The 17,798-nt window shown below is 37.7% G+C and overlaps 2 protein-coding genes and 1 pseudogene across 2 annotated transcripts; 1 reads left to right on the top strand and 2 right to left on the bottom strand.

Annotated features, from left to right (window-relative positions):
- Nucleotides 1-8,858: 8,858 nt before the first annotated feature.
- On the top strand, nt 8,859-9,578 carry LOC112081988. Its single transcript, XM_024149064.1, has 2 exons — nt 8,859-9,281; nt 9,510-9,578. The coding sequence occupies exons 1-2, from the start codon at nt 8,859-8,861 to the stop codon at nt 9,576-9,578; spliced, it is 492 nt and encodes a 163-aa protein (XP_024004832.1).
- A 328-nt stretch (nt 9,579-9,906) lies between these two features.
- LOC112081987 (uncharacterized protein At4g04775-like) lies at nt 9,907-10,527 on the bottom strand. Its single transcript, XM_024149063.1, has 3 exons — nt 10,357-10,527; nt 10,021-10,246; nt 9,907-9,929 (listed from the first exon to the last, which is right to left on the bottom strand). Exons 1-3 carry the CDS (start codon nt 10,525-10,527, stop codon nt 9,907-9,909), a joined length of 420 nt encoding a protein of 139 aa, XP_024004831.1.
- A 1,880-nt stretch (nt 10,528-12,407) lies between these two features.
- On the bottom strand, nt 12,408-14,199 carry LOC18028874 (annotated as a pseudogene).
- Between the last annotated feature and the right edge of the window lie 3,599 nt (nt 14,200-17,798).

The raw sequence follows: 17,798 nt of genomic DNA, 5'->3' as shown, positions 1-17,798 counted from the left end.
TTTTAAGGGGAAATAACCTTTTATATAGAGAGTCTAAGGGACGAAATTGTACCAAGATTTTGAAGTTCTTACAAGGCAAACTGAATTTTCTCCTTTTTGTTGAATCATTCCAATGAAATCGCAGGCCTTCGTCTTCAGTGACTGAAAACTGCGTTGATCCTCTTTCTCTCTGACGTTTTTGCATATATCTGCATATAGGACAATGAAAAACAAGAGTGCATGTGGTTGGAAAGAGGTTAGGTTTGGTGGAGAACTAGCTAAAGATGAACTAGCCGTTCAGGATCAACAAAGAGTGGTAAAAGGGTAAAAGAGTCCAGAATGTATGATTTGTTTCCCTGATCTAACGCTTTAATGAGAAAATTATGTCAAAATTAAGTCTAGATAAAATGAGCTAGTATATCCTATCAGAAAGAATCTCCATGAATAGAAGTCCTCTGGTGGGATTTCGTAATGCAAGTATTCTAGCTACCGCCTAGTCTAGGCCTAAATCACAAAAAGAGCAAAAAATGAGGAAATAGCGTAGAAGCACACTGGTCTAATTTATCATAGTAATGTTTACTGTGTTCCTGGTTTGAAAATTTTTTGAAAAACATTTTTGAAAACAATTTTTGAAAAACATTTTGAAAAAAACATTTTGAAAAATTTTGTGTCCAAAACAAACTCAAAACAAATCAAATTTCATTAGTAACGGATGAACATCCTCCTCCAGACTTATTTCACACTGTCCTCAGTGTGATAAATCTCGGAAAGAACGGTAAAGAATATAGAAAAGTTGAAATGTTTAAGAGTACTTATCGTGCTGGAGAGTGCTGCTCGTCTTTTTATTTGTTCTTCCTTAGTGAAAACCTGAAATTAAATGAAACAGAAACGAAGCAATGGAAATAGAAAATAAAGGTCAAAGGGAAATAGATAAAATACCAAGTGGGTTGCCTCCCACTAAGCGCTTGTTTCAAGTCGTTAAATTGACATTGTTGCTCGATTAGACTTAACCGGGGTCGTGACACTCCTTGGTCTCATCATTGGCCGATGATGGATCAATCAAAAACATCACTTCTCTCTCATCTTCTGTTTCTTCAGCCAGATATGGCTTTACACGCTGTCCATTCACTGTGAATGAGTTTCCAATTCTGTCCCACAGGACGATGGCTCCATATGGCTTGACTTCCTTTATCGTGAAGGGTCCTGACCATCTTGACGTAATTTTCCTGGAAAAAACTTAAGACGAGAATTGAAAAGAAGTACCTTATCGTTAGGAGCAAAAATTCTATGAATGATCTTTTTATCATGATATGCTTTAGTTTTCTCCTTGTAGATCTTCAAGTTTTCGTAGGCATTGTGTCGGATTTCTTCTAACTCGTGAAGTTGAAGTAGTCTTCTTTCTCCAGCTGTTTTCAGATTCATGTTCATCTCCTTGATAGCCCATTGCGCCTTTATACTCGAGTTCTACTGGAAGGTGGCATGCTTTTCATAAACTAGATTGAATGGTGTTGTTCCTAATGGTGTCTTGAATGCTGTTCGATATGCCCATAATGCATCACCAAGCTTTGTAGACCAATTCTTGCGATGAACTGCAGTTGTTTTCTGCAAAATCGACTTGATCTCTCTGTTTGAGATCTCTACTTGACCGCTGGTTTGGGGATGGTATGGAGAAGCAACTTTATGTGTAACTCCATTCTTTCTTAGAAGATTCTCGAAAACTCTGTTGATGAAATGTGATCCTCCGTCGCTTATCACACTTCTAGGAACTCCAAAACGCGGCCCCTCTAACAGATTTAAACAGCTTCATAACAACTTTTGCATCATTGGTGGGACTTGCGACTGCTTCAACCCACTTAGATACATAGTCTACTGCTACTAAGATGTATCGGTTTCCAAAAAAAGTAGGAAAGGGTCCCATAAAATCTATTCCCCAGACATCAAAAATTTCGACTTCGAGAATAAAATTTTGAGGCATCTCATTCCTTTTGCTTATGTTGCCCATCCTTTGGCATTTATCGCATCGCGATATATAAGCTTGAGTATCTTTGAACAAAGTAGGCCACCAAAAACCTGCTTGCAAGATCTTTGAAGCAGTTTTGAAGGTTGCGAAATGTCCTGCGTAAGACGAGCTATGGCATCCGAATAAAACTCCTTCCATCTCTTCTTCAGCCACACATCTTTGGAATAACCGATCAGCACATCTCTTATAGAGATAGGGTTCATCCCAAAAATAATGTCTTATGTCCTTCAGAAACTATTTCTTCCTATACCCGAAAAATTGTGGGGGCTCTACATCAGCTGCTAAGTAATTTGCTATATGTCTAAACCATGGGGTGTTGAAAGCATCTGCTTGTCGCATGAGTTGACGTGGTGGTGTGGTATTGGCATTGATATGGGTTGTATCTATTGCATAGATATTTTTTTCCGGCAAACTATCATTTAAAGGCAATCTTTCTTCAACTCGAATTCGTGAAAGATGGTCTGCAACTCCATTATCTGCTCCTTTTCGATCTCGAATTTTGATATCGAATTCTTGCAGTAGGAGGATCCATCTTATCATCCAAGGTTTAGCATCTTTCTTAGACATTAAATACTTGATTGCAGCATGATCAGTATGAACTATGACCTTAGATCCTACGAGATAAGAACGGAATTTCTCAAATGCAAATACGACAACTAGAAGTTCTTTCTCTGTTGTAGCATAATTGCATTGAGCTTCGTCTAGAGTTATGCTTGCGTAGTAGATTACGTGCAGTTTCTTATCTTTTTGTTGGCCAAGCACTGCTCTGACTGCATAGTCCCTTGCATCGCACATGATTTCGAATGGGAGTTCCCAATCAGGTGCTTGCACGACCGGAGCGGAAACAAGGGCTTCTTTGATCTTATGAAACGCGGCTAAGCACTCATCATCGAACTCGAAGTTCGTTTCTTTGCAAAGCAAACGCGTAAGAGGTGTAGCTATTTTAGAAAAATCTTTAATGAAGCGCCTATAGAATCCTGCGTGTCCTAAGAAACTGCGAATTCCTTTTACGTTTGTGGGTGGTTGTAGGCTTGTCATGACTTCGATTTTAGCTTTGTCAACTTCAATTCCTTTTCCAGAAATTCTGTGCCCAAGCACGCTTCCGTCTTGTACCATGAAGTGATATTTTTCCCAATTTAATACTAAGTGCTTATCTTCACATCTTTGCAGAACTTTACCAAGGTTGCCTAGGCATTTTTCAAAAGAAGATCTATAGACAGAGAAGTCGTCCATGAATACTTCCATGAAATCCTCAATAAAATATGTGAAGATCGACATCATGCACCGCTGGAAGGTAGCAGGTGCATTACACAATCCAAAAGGCATACGTCGGTAAGCAAACGTGCCATATGGACAAGTGAATGTCGTTTTTTCTTGATCCTCCGGGCGAATAGGAATTTGGAAAAAATTCGGAGTATCCATCAAGGAACAATAGTAGGGATGATTAGCTAACCTTTCTAGCATTTGATCTATGAAGGGAAGTGGAAAATGATCTTTCCTAGTTGCTGCGTTCAGTTTTCGGTAATCGATACACATACGATGTCCAGTTACTGTTCTTGTAGCAATCATTTCATCTTTATCATTTTTAATGACAGTGGCTCCTCCTTTCTTTGGAACAACATGAAGTGGGCTAACCCAAGTGCTATCTGAGATAGGAAAGATTATTCCAGCTTCTAAAAGCTTCATAATCTCCTTCTTGACAACATCCATGAGATTAGGGTTCAGTCTCCTTTGACTTTCGATTGAGCTTTAGCATTATCCTCTAGATTTATCTTGTGCATACAAAGATCTAGAGAGATTCCAGGTATGTCATTAAGTGAATATCCTAAGGCTTTTCTATGCTTTCTCAGCTCAGTCAACAGCATTGTGGTTTCTTCTTCCTTCAAATCAGAGTTTATTTTGACAGGATAAGTAGAATTTGGTCCAAGGAAAGTGTACTTAAGTCCGACGGGAAGAGGTTTAAGCTCGACTTTAGGGGCTTTAAGCTCGCTCCAAGGATCATTAATTGCTGCAGTAGTATCTTTAGGAGGTGTAGGAATGTTTGTTTGGTCCTTAAGATCTAGATAGTTTATAGGTTTCCTATAAGTTTCAGATTTATCAAGCATACGTGCGCACTCACTCGAAATTTCTTCAAGGAAATTGCGTTCATCTTTTGCGGGTGAATTCGTGATACTTAAAGGGTCGTCTAGAAGCTGATCTTCATAGACTTCCTCAATAATTCCGTCTAACTCATCAACCCAACAAATTTTGCCATCCAAAGTCGGTTTATCGAAACTTTTGTTCATGTCAAACTACATAACTAGACCGGCTAGATGAAGGTCGATCTTTCCTTCAGGAACATTGATTATGGCTCCAGCTGTAGATAGGAATGGTCTTCCAAGAATAAGTGGATCCTTAGGTTCTCTTTCTAGTTCCAAAAACGAGATATCGGATTAGATTAATCAAGTTTCACAAAAGAGGCAAGTTCTTAGAGCTAAAAGATGATAAGAGATAAGATGATTAGGTTTTTGGTCCTAAAATGTATTTATAGCAAAGGGAAAGTGTCGCGGGTCAGCCCGGAACAAACCGGGTACTGAACCGCCTTCTTGGGTTGATGGGTGAGTGCCACGGTGTGTCGGAGAGTGAAGCCGAGGTCTTTATGTCGAGGAGTGCACGTGAGCCAAGATCCAAATGGAGATCTCGTGAAGAACACGTCAAGAACATGCATGAACCCTAGTCTTTGATCCATCTTCACGTTTGTGTTCTTGAGCCGTCTTGTTCTTGATTCTGGGTTTGTGACAAGGGACCTCTCCATAGAATGCCGCGGGGCTTGGTAGTCGAGGGGTTCGGGAGAACAGAGTCCGGCATGCACGCCGAGGCCATTACACCGAGGTGCATGTTCAACACTTAGTCGTTTCCAGCTTCATTTCTTACGTGTGCATGCCTTGATCCCAATATGCCGAGGCATCGGCACGAGGTCTAGTCCAAAGTACTCCCAAGATATGAGCCTTGTCTTGAGCAATGTCGAGGTAATGATGCCGAGGCCTGAGAAAATAATTAGCGCGTATCGTAACTCATTAAGGCTCGTATCAACCATATCGCCTTCCGGAAGCAGTAACTTTCTACACACGACTCCAATTGCTCTGAGAACAGTTCCATAGTCAAGATGACTCAATAAGCTCGAACTTTGGTGAAGAAACTGTCGGAGCTTGGGGAGTGGAAGGCTTCCTGGATTTCACATCTTTGCACCGTATTGGAATCACCGGAAGGCAAGCTTTTGGACCGATGTGAACTCCGGAGACCTTATCTTTCTAACCACTGCTCCGAACTGAGAGATTCTAAGCGTTCTGAGAAGGTCTTTCACAGATCTCAAACTTTAATGCAGACCAGGCAAGCTAGTTCGGACCGGAAGGGCTCCGTCCTTCGTGATCTTTGAAGTTCGCTGTTCGGTTCTCGAGTACGCGCAGTACTGGTGCATAAAAGACAAATCTTGGAAGATATTACGACAACCAATAGTGCTTACTTGAATCAATATCCACTCCAAGAAGGCTCCGACAACTAAACTTTTTAGCTGAAGAAAAAGAAAAGCAAGATGTTAACAAAGACATATCCAAGACAGTGAAAGTCCAATCCCACTTTGACATAGCATTCTCATAAAGAAATCAAATCAGTAGAAACCATACAACTATACAAATACTCACAAAGGGCCACATCTACAAATATAATAGGGGCATTAGATTCTTGTACCAAGAAAGGATTTTTCGGTGTTCTTCAAAAAATGTGTTTAGCAAATGTATAAGAAGCTTACCAATATGGATAGTCATAATCCTGCTATTGCAGCCAATGTCAGGACAATCCTTGCCCTCAAACCATTCTTTCTTCACCACTTTAAGCCGAGGACCCTCATCAATATCATGGCTAATCTAACACATTATAAGTTTTGTCAAAAAGAAAACCCAAAATCAGATACTTAAAACCAATCACAAAAAAACACTCTTAAACATCAAAAAAGATGAGGAGACTCACTCTGTATCCACATTACTCAAATCCAAACCCAAAGGCATTAATCTGAATTAGAATCTTAAACCTATCTCAACTTTGGAAGAAGAAGGAGTGGATTTCTTACTTTAGTTACACTCAGATAGCAACGATCTGTCCATCCAATGAATCCCACAAACAAGAGACTCACACCCTCTAAGTACTTTTTTTTTTCTTTCCAATTAGGATCAGACTGAGACAGTCAATAACAAGCAAACACCTTGAGAACATGAGAAACTCTAAGAAGGATCTTGTTGGCGGTGCCCAGCTCTGTATCACAGACCACGTATCCGTCCTCGGGCATTGGTTGCAGTGAGTCCAAAATCTTGATACTGTACATTTTTTTCAAAGTTTCGTCGAAAGCAAACCTTGACCCAAGCCCATAAATTGCAAACAGTACCAGCAAAAAGCCTCAAACATTGTTATCGAAACTATGTTTTAAGAAATATGTAGTGTCTTACCTGCAGTTCCCAACATTTATGACATCACAGAGCGACCAAAAGGGTTTCTTCAGAGAGAGTCTCCGATCTTTGTCCATGTGAACCCAAAAATTATAAGGCATCTCCGTGTTTCCGTGTTTGTATAGCATTAAGTAATGCGTCCTCAGCAATCTTGGATAGAGATTCCTGTTTAAGGGTCCCGAATTACATCACAAGTAAATATTATTACTCGATACACATTTCTATTATAGCAATGATGAAAGATTTTTTTATGCACAAAAGATACTTAACTTTCTGGCAGTCGCTCTCTAGGACTGAAACCCAATCCACGAATTTTTGTGTAAACGGCTAATCTTGTTTGAATTGCAAAAAGTGCTCCAAAGTCGCCAAATGCATCGCGATAGTACTGATTGTTGAAAAGCGAAAGACGTGAAGATGCATCGATATTTATCCATCCTAGGTTTCCGTCCTTTAACTGACTGCAATATGATGCACTCACATCAGTCTAGAAATATTTCCCTCTTTTGTATCCTTGCAACAACAGTATATATTGCACATGGGAACTCACCAGGCCGACACCACGATAGAGGGGATATTGATGTAGAAACGACCAGGTTGCTTCACCAAAATAAGGTTCATATATGCATAAAGGGTGACCCGTTCTTAGCAGCTCACCTTCGTCCCTCTCATGTAGATCATTCTTACTTCGATCTGCCCTTTTTGCGCTTTTATATACTTCTTCCCACGTCCCATGATACTGCCAGGCTCTGCCCTTCAGCTGCATAACAACACAAGAATAAATTAATTAGACACGTAGGAAATGGAGATGAGAATGTCATTTCATGAACTCGCATCAGAAAAGCTTACCTCCTTGTCTTCTCGTCTTTTTCTACTGTTAATCATTTGAAGAGATCTCTCTTCTTCCCATATTTCATATACAAATGAATCATCATTAAAAACCCCAAATCTCATAGCTTCTCATGAGGTAAGATTCCGTTGTCCCTCAACCTTCGCTATGAGCTCATAGCGTCTTGCTGTTCTATTATTAGGCAGTAGTTATAGGAGGATGAAGGGTTTTGAATCTTCAGACTGTTTCTGGTGGAGTTCTTGAGAGAATTTTGAATATATTTGTTTTTCTAAGCTTTGTTTGAACGGAGAATTGACTTGGTTAACAACGATTTTCCGGCAATTTTGATAACTCTAACTCTAACAAATCATCCATGGATTTTGATAGAGAATAACAGATCGATCAAACGGAAAGACGATTTGAGGAAGATTGTCATCGATGAACCCTCATTTCTTGGAGAGAATTTTAGAATAAAATTTGAAGTGAACATGAGATAAATTAAAAAAGAAAATCCAGATGATAAAATCACAAAATTATGAGGATTATGGGTATATAAGATGGTGGAAAAAAGAAGAAGAAGAAGATTGGTTGTGTTCGGGTCATAATTGCAATCAGTCTTAATCTGGTCTAAATCCGGTTTAGGACATCTCCAAATACAACTTCAAGTTTGATAATGTTTGTCTCTAAAGGCAAAACCTCAAATCTAATCTCACAAAATTTAAAATATTGCATAGTCTTTAATTTTAATTATTATTAATTAAAATTATATAACTTTATAAATAACAAAGAAACATACACTAAAAATATCATTAACTAAATTTATATTATAGACTTTATAATAAAACAAAACATTACATTATAAGATAAAGTACATAAATATAATAATTAAAATACACAAACTAAATTTTAAATTATTACATTACACCAAATTATTCAACAACACTATTTTCATAATGCTCTCAAAATATGATCAATCAATGCTTTTTTGAAGTGTTAAATGAGTTTCTTTATTTTTTTTCTGTAATATTTCTTTTATATTAGTATTTTTAATTTTATTTTATATGCAAATATAGAATTTATACAAATGAATATAAAATATATGCGAGATATAAAATTATTTGGATTAAAATGATAAACATAAAAAATAAAATGATTATTTATGAAATATATAATTGTGATGACTAAAATACAAATAAAAACTGCAAACCTCAAATTTGAGGTCTTGATTTGGAATCTAGCTTGGAGTTACAACAAACCTGAATTCAGAGAAAACTTGAGGAAGATAGAACTCTTTGACGACGCTGTCTATGCTGATTTGATGAGAACAAAGCCGGAGACTTGGTGCAGGGCATTTTACAAGCTTGGACCATATTGTGAAGATGTTGAAAACAATTCCGTAGAATCGTTTAACAATTCTATAGGTAGGAAACTATCTCTGCTTTTCTGTTAATGTTTATATTTGTGGGTTTTTTAATAGTTGTGTTTCATTGTTGTTTCTGGTAAAGTTAGAGATAAAGCTTTAGTGCTGATGCTAGAGACCATTGCCAAACTAGCAATGGTTCGTATAGCCAAGAGAAGTGCCAAAGCTATTAACCACCAAGGGATTTGTACTCCATACGTGAGTAAGTACCTAGCTGAGTTGCTTGAGGATGCTTCGAAATGCATTGTCCAACCCTCTATCAACATGCAATATTATTTAAGACTTCACGGGTGTGCTTATCGAGTTGACTTGACGGCGAGGACCTGTAGCTGCAGAAGATGGCAAATCACTGGGATCCCCTGTGAACATGCATACGGTGTGATGATCAAGAAGGGTATTGAAGCTCAGCATTACGCTTGCCATTGGTTTAGGACTGAGATGTGGAGAGATACTTACACAGATGGTGTTATTCCAGTTAGAGGTGCTCGTTTTTGCCCTGTTGGAGAAGAACCGTCCATTGTTCAACCTGTGGTGCCAGATATGCCTGGTCGGAATAAGGTTACTAAGGCGGATAAAAAAAGAAAGAAAGGGCAGAATGAATATACGGTGAAGAAGAAAGAAAAATTGCTGAAAAGAGTCAAGCATTGTAAAGTTTGTGGAGCCGCTAATCACAATTCATGGTTTCATAAAAAGAAAACATTGGTTTGTTCTCTTCTTTGTGTGTTTTTGGATACTAATCTCTCATCTTCTCTATATACTAATGTCACTTTTTCTTTGATTTTACAGGCTTCTCAAGGTGAATCATCATCTCAGCCTGAATGTTCACAAGGAGTACTTACTCAGCTTGGGGAATGAAGATATTTATGCGGTTGTGTTTTCTTTGATTTTTCGACCTGTTTTGTGTGTGTTTTGGAACCTGTTATAAAACCTTCTTTCTTTGGCATCTATTTTCGGATCTGTTGTGGTCTGTGGCTATGCATGATGTCTAGGTTTATAAACAATTGAGGCTGTCTTAATGTTATGTCATATTCTGGTTATCTTATGATTATGTTTTTGTTTAGTCATTTAATGTAGTTTTAGGGATCATACGATCAACACAAGTTGAAAAAAAAAACAAACCAATACACCAAGTGACTCTAAAACAAATACCATTACCACATGAGAGACAAACCAACAAATAGCTTCAAACAAGTTTGCCAAATGAGCCTAAAACATAATACCAAAGACAATTACCAGAACTACAAAGACACAACTAATAAGCTTCACACAAGTTTGATACAACCAAGGATTATCACACCTCCAAAACACACAAGCAACAGCAATTTCTTCATATCCGATTTGGCTTCAAGAATCCTTTCTTCTACCCGTTCAGCAATCTCTGACTCTAGCTTCAATTGTAACTTCTCATACATGTGCTTCTCAGCCTCCATACAATCTGTTGCACTTGCTTTAACATGGCCTTCAAGTCTATCTATTCTCAACTTTGATGCCTCAATTTCATTCAACAATGCTTCATCAACCCACTGAAAGTATGATTGTCATTGACAAGCTACAACAATAATAAACAATGACAATCAATTTAGCTTCAAAATCGCATAATAGACAATGGCAAAAGAAATCAAAGCTAATTCACCTTTTGTTCAACGGCGAATGCACAACAGTAATATCTCCGATATGGGTTTGCGTCCGACTTAGAGATTCTGGCTACAATTCCTTCCCCACACGAACATCTCTTAGGCACCCCGACGTATCTTCCTCTTGCTCGACCAGCTGATGATGCACTCGCTCCAGATTCTTCGCTCATCATCACAATCTACAAAAAAACACCTATCAAATCGGTTTTCCTATGTAATCGACCTGAGAAAGTTCGAAATCATATAAGAACACCTGGAAATAGAAGCGTTTTGGGGATTTGGGGATGAATTTGTGGATTTAGGGTTTGTCGATATCGATTTGGGAACTGGGAATATCGATTTGGTCGGGTTTTTTATGATTACGAATCGGATGTTAACTGGGTCGGGTCACAAGTTTGGTCGGGTTTTAAAATCATCCTGGTATCGAGCAAATCTGGTATTCTATCTGGTTTACCTCACAAACCCTCGAATTCAACGGTTTTGGTTAAATACGTTGTGAAAAATGCAAATAGGGAGAAAAAAGTTTACAAACTTTGTATTGGGGGATATGCGATGAGGTCCAAACTCTGGGGGGATTAGTTACTATGTAATAGTTCTCAGAGTGAAATAGGTCGTTTTCCCTCTATAATTTTAATTATTATTAATTAAAATTATATAACTTTATAAATAACAAAGAAACATACACTAAAAATATCATTAACTAAATTTATATTATAGACTTTATAATAAAACATAACATTACATTATAAGATAAAGTACATAAACATAATAATTAAAATACACAAACTAAATTTTAAATTATTACATTACACCAAATTATTCAACAATACTATTTTCATAATGCTCTCAAAATATGATCAATCAATGCTTTTTTGAAGTGTTAAATGAGTTTCTTTATTTTTTTATTTGTAATATTTCTTTTATATTAGTATTTTTAATTTTATTTTATATGCAAATATAGAATTTATACAAATGAATATAAAATATATGCGAGATATAAAATTGTTTGGATTAAAATAATAAACATAAAAAAATAAAATGATTATTTATGAAATATATAATTGTGATGACTAAAATACAAATAAAAACTGAAAACCTCAAATTTGAGATCTTGAATAGTGAAATTTCAAGTATAAGGTTTTATTTTCAAAACCTCAAAATTGGAGGTTTTAAGGCTGTTTTTAGAATAAACAAAACTTCATCTTTGAATATTTAAGGTTGCCTTTGAAAATATTTTTAATATCAGTTTTATACGGTTAAAAATTAATTAAAAAACAGTAAATCATTTGAAAACCGATTTTTGTGGAATTTTTTATTTCGAACTTCAATTACATGGGGAAATCGATTTCACGGGAAAATAGATTTTAAGCTTTGCTTTCGTGGAGATTGGTGGGGAAATAGCTCTTCCCACTCGATAACAACAAAAATGGATGAGTTACATAATCTTGAAATTAAACCACCTGCAGTCTCAATTACAGTTGACCCAGTTCCACCTCACTAAATTTTAAAATGAGAATAAAGAGCTTCTTTAGTATTATTCTAAAGAATTGAGTTTACATTATACATCTAAACACATCCATTATCAGATGAATTTGCTCCTATTGCATATAACTCGGACTACCATTCTCAGTTATTTTACATAATCACATTCCCACAGCTAAACCCATAATCACATTCCCACAGATTTCTCGGAGCCTAATACAGAGGATACCTTCACTTTACCCGATTTAATGAGAACCTGAGGCATCTACATTCGCCTAAAATTTGAGTTTTCCATCAATACCAATCACATTTCAGTATCAGAATGTGCTCCTATTGAATCCAAACTCAGACCACAATTCTCCTGCTACACCCATTTCAGATACATGTCAGTATCAGAATGTTCACATTCTCCTGCTAAACCCATAAAGGCATAAACTTAATGCTCCAAAACCAAAACTTGTGTTTGATTCAAGACAGATTTTCCGGAGAGAGCCTGCTACAGCATCCGTTGGAGACACTGCGAGTTGCTTTGGTCACAGAGTCAAAGACAAGATGACAAACCAATCTATCAAACAGGATAGCAGTCAACATCCATGAATACTGAAGTCATCTCTTGGACCTTCTTGTATATCTTTCCAGAGAGTCTGTGAGACTTATCATCCGTCATGAACCTATGAACTTCCCCTTGTAATTTGATCTGGCTATACCCGATATCCTTCTTCACTCCCGCATCCTCCATTCTCCTCCTAACTTTTGAAGCAGCATCCAATAATCCACAACTCGCGTATCCAGTGGCAAACACCACGTAGTTCCCTCCGTTCGTTGGATCCAACTCGAAGTATCTCGTAGCAGCGAGCTCTAGCAGTTTCACATTCCCATGATTCCTGCATGCTCCAAGTAAAGAACCCCATACCGGAGCGTGTTTCTTGCACGGTGACTTCATAACAAACTCGTACGCTTCTTGTAGCCTACCAGCACGCCCTAAGATATCAACCATAGCCGCATAGTGTTGTCCCTCAGGCTCAATCCCGTAATCTCTCTTCATAGAATCGAAATACTCCCTGCCTTCATCAACTAAACCTCCATGGCTACACGCAGTGAGAACCACCAAAAATGTAACAGAATTCGGTCTACAACCTTCTTCCTTCATCTTATCAAAGCACTTTAACACCTCTGAAACTTGTCCATGATACCCATATCCAGACATCAACGACGTCCACGTAATCACGTTTCTGGTGGAGAACTGATCAAATACTTTGTGCCCATCAGAGACACTGCTGCATTTGAAGTACATATCAACAACCGCACTATTGACTATAATGTTGGACTTAATCCGGCTCTTTATCATGACAGCGTGGGCTCTCATACCGTGTTCTAGCGATGCCAACGCAGAACACGCTCTAAACACTGAAGCAAAGGTATACTGATCCGGAACTACTCTGTGGTGTCTCATATCGTAATACATATAAAGCCCTTCTTGCTCAAGACCCTTTTGCACATGCCCTGATATCATTGCGTTCCACGGGATCAAATCTCTCAATAGCAAACTACGAAAGAGGATCCAAGCTGTCTGAAGATCCCTTGATAAAGCGTACAGTATCAACAGCTTAACTTTCAAATACTCATTCGGAGCAAATCCTAGAACAACCATTTGAGCATGTATTCGTTTCCCTTTTGTATATTCCTTCCTTTGTTTGAATTCCTGTAACAGCATAGCATAAGTATCAGGCTCGACTTGTGACCCGCTAAGCCATAATAGCCCAACAGCTTCTTTCAATCTCCCAGTAACATACAGCCCAGCTGCTCTTTCTTTCTCTGATGCTCCACCTGAAAGCTAGAACATGTTACATGTGAACCAAACTTTGATCTCTCAATGCAAGTTTCAGAATTACGACCCTATAAGAGATGATCATAAACCAATCAATTTCGAGCAGAATTATAAATATGTCTCAGCGTTCATAAATAAGGTATGGATTTCCATTTCGAGACTAAAATCATCAACAACAAACCAAAATTGAGGACAATGCATCTCGAAATTAAAATGGAATTTAAGATACAAACCTGCCAGTTCTCCTCTCCGCCAGCATCCGCCGTAGGATCGTTGTCGCTTTGCCGGAAAACATTGGACCAGCTAAAACGTGTATCTCACCGGAAGCCGACGAGGATAGCGACTGAGACGCCTCTGTCTGTAACTCCCGAGTGTTATCCATCGCAATCCTGTTCAGCTTGAAGCTAAAGTCGCTCAGAAGTCGGGATTTAAAGAGAAGGGAGATTGTGTTGGAAGAGAAGCAGATAGCCGAAGATTGGGATTTCTGAGGAAGCGAAGACGAGATTAACGTTTTGACACAGAAAACTAACATTCCCTCCGATAACTAGAGGAGATGAAACCGATGATCGTCACCGGGAGGAGAAACTGTGCCTTACAATTAAATTTCTCCATTTACGGTTCAAGAGCAAGATAAAAGGGTTTGAGTTTATTTTTAAGATAATATAAAACTTATGAAACCTGTTAAGAGAAGTCAAGATGGCCGAATTGGTCTAAGGCTGCGGGCCCCAAAAGGCGTGGATTCAAATCCTAGTTTTGACAAATAATTTTTTGGTATTTTTTTCTTTTTCAATTTTTAAACAAGTGATGAGTGAATGAATATTTTGACTATAATTTTGAAGTTGTCGTTGTGAGTTTCAAACAAACATATGAAAATAACACTTCTACTTGATCATTAGAAATTTTTTGTAATTTTGTTTTAGTATGTAGAGCTAATTGGGATAATGTTTTTAGGAATTTTTTTCCAATTTTATTTGAGATGTATTAGATACAAAACTGGTGGAGAATACAAGAAGATTAAATGTAACATCTCGATTTCTGGTATATATGGACATGCTTATAGAAATTGTTTTGGCTACCTATGTCAACAAAGTGTACTTATCTTTTCCGGTCAAGTGGGCTGAGAGAACTCCAAAGTTAAACATGTTGATGACTGAGTAATCTCAGGATGGGTGACCTATCCAAGGCGTGGGTTCAAATCCCACTCTTGACAAATAATCTTTTTGGTATTTTTTTCTTTTCCGATTTTTAGGCAAGTGATGAGTGAATGAATATTTTGACTATAATTTTGAAGTTGTCGTCGTGAGTTTCAAACAAACATATGAAAATAACACTTCTCCTTAATCATTAGAATTTTTTTTAATTTTGTTTTAGTATGTAGTGCTAAATGGGATAATGTTTTCAGGAATTTTTTTCTAATTTTATTTGAGATGTATTAGATACAAAACTGGTGGAGAATACAAGAAGATTAAATGTAACATCCCGATTCCTGGTATATATGGAAATGCTTATAGGAATTGTTTTGGCTACCTATGTCAACAAAGTGTACTTATCTTTTCCGGTCAAATGTGCTGAGAGAACTCCAAAGTTAAACATGTTGATGTCTGAGTAATCTCAGAATGGGTGATCTACCAGAAAATATTCTGTGGGACCGTGCGAGTGAGGACAAAGCACGAGGAAATATCATATGGTGATTGCAGGGACATTAGATAAGTCTTACGAGCCTTCCGGACTAACGACTCCCGATCGTCGGACAGTGGTGGGTCAATAGGCCTAGAGAGGATGTTGAGCCAACGGGCCTAAAGAGAGGACGTTGGGCCAACGAACCTAGATTTTTGTTAAAGGCTATTTCTAAGCTTAGATCTTGTTTTGTTTGAGGACAAACAAAGGTCAAATCTGGAGAATTGATAACATCGTAATTTGACCACTTTTGTGGATCGATTTTAATTGATTTTCAAATGGTTTTTATTTCTTTTAAGTGTTTATACTATTATTTTTTACTATTTGTAGTTGCAAAACTCTTTTCAGGTAATTAATGCAAAAGGAGTGCATTTTGGAGCAAAATATCATTTTGGATGAATTCGGACCGCCAGAAGTTTCACATCTGATGACTACCTTCTCACCGTCAGATCATCCCCAAAATTGGACATAATATAATGGAGACAACTAGCTTGCAAATGCAATTTTTTGGAGACAACCCAATGGTTAGATCTCGAGATATCCTTGACGCTATGAAGACATGTTCTGCAGTCTCGCGAAGGAAGCAAGTGCAGAATGAAGATTCAGCCTCACAAGCCAATCTTCGCGGGTCCAAGGGCCACGACCGCGGAGAACACACTCTCGGCCATGGTTAAGACTCTCTGGCCGCGGCCAAACCCCAATTCATCACGGGTGGAAGCCTCGTGACCAGGACCGACTAAAAGGCAAGCTCATGACCCCGTTTCAAGCCCAATTCGTCTTCTCTTCATAGAAAACCCTAAGGACGATTGGAGAGAGTTGGAGACCTATAAATATGTATCTTTGGAGACCTATTTTTGTGTGCTTCAGAAGAATCCCTTGTGGGAGCTACTAAATTTAGTTTTCTAGGGTTTTTATGTTCCTATGTTCTTAGTTCTTAGTTTAGGGAGATAGATATTTCTCTTGAACCCTCTTTATGTTCTACCTTATTTTAATTCGATTTTTATTTCTATGCATCTTTCAATTTTGTTTTCAGCTTCTTCATATTAGATTAGTTGTTTAAATGATTTAAAGAGAAGTTTTCTCCGAGCCGAGATCTCGAAATCAAGATGTTTCTTCTTCATCTCCTTGTCTTTTTTTTCTTTACTTCTTTTTTCTTTTTTTTTATGCACGTCTTTCCTTATTACTTTATGCACGTTTTTGAATGATGACGTATGAGTTTAAAGGCTCAATCGAAGGGAATTGACTATATTCGGTAGGGATCTTAGCGAGATAAACCAAAGTCGAATTCTAGAAATCTTTTTTCTAAACTTATACTTAAACATGGATCTAGCATCGCAAACTAGAGACTGATCTTAGTATTGGGTGTTGCAAAAGTTTTCATTCGGGGCCAGATCTAGTTTGAGAAGAGCAGATCAACCATAATAGTGGAAACCTACCTATGGGAGAGCTGTGAATATTGATTAGTCTTAAGCTTATTGCATCTTTTCTCTTCCAGGGCCAGAGTGAAAACCTAGTGGTCAGGATTGTGAGAGATAGTTGGTTATGATCACGACAGTGGCGTATTCATACGTTTGTGACTCGAGTTCTAAGAATTTACTAGGGTCGATATTAAGAGCTTTGTTCATCCTTTAGACTTATTATCGATTTATTCACTTCTATTTTTAAAACTATTTTTAAAACCTTTTTTACAAACCCTTTTTACAAACCTTTTCAAAATCCTTTTTAAATCCCATTTAAAATACATGTATAGAAATCATGGCAATCTATCCAAAATCCCATTTTTTGTCTTAGACTTCGTTTACTAATTCTAGTTCTAAGGTTCTGCAGGTAAAGCGTGGATACTCTGTGAATCGATACCCTAAGTACTATAACGCATTGCTGTGCACTTGCAGATATCTAGGGTTATAAATTTAAAATATGAAGCCGCGAAGTCAACCCTAGCAGCATCACCAATCCAATTCAGTTGATTCGTCTGATGGCTCTGGCTCTGAGTATAACCTGTCACAAAGATCTTGAACAACATTCTGTACATGCTTTGAGTACTCGTTCTTGCGTCAATCAAATCACAACATTAGAGATACTATATAAATTCTATCATCGTAGTTTCAAAACTCTTTGTCCTATAGTTTCAAGAAAGCAAGACAATGTACCTGCATATGGAATCCCATCCAGAGATGTTACCAACTATAGCCAATGCACTTCTCCATCTACTCATTGTCTCCTTACCAAATCTCAGCTCATGCTTCTCAAAAGCTTTGCTGAAACACCCGGTTCGGCTCTTCAAGTTTGACGAGTCGATTTCATAGAATATAGGGATCCATTTGAGTTGTTTCTTTTCTTAGCTAATTCGACCATAAACGAAAGCTCTCTCAAGCACCATTGAGAGTCAGTGTATCCCTCTGAAATCACGACGACTGCGAATCGCGACTGGTTTATCGCTTCCTCGAGTGCTTC

The sequence above is a fragment of the Eutrema salsugineum genome, unplaced genomic scaffold (genome assembly GCF_000478725.1).
Source record: "Eutrema salsugineum unplaced genomic scaffold, Eutsalg1_0 scaffold_1, whole genome shotgun sequence".
In the NCBI taxonomy this organism is placed as follows: Eukaryota; Viridiplantae; Streptophyta; class Magnoliopsida; order Brassicales; family Brassicaceae; genus Eutrema; species Eutrema salsugineum.
The sequence above is the reverse complement of the archived record's forward strand: the minus strand, read 5'-3'. Positions and strand labels throughout refer to the sequence as shown.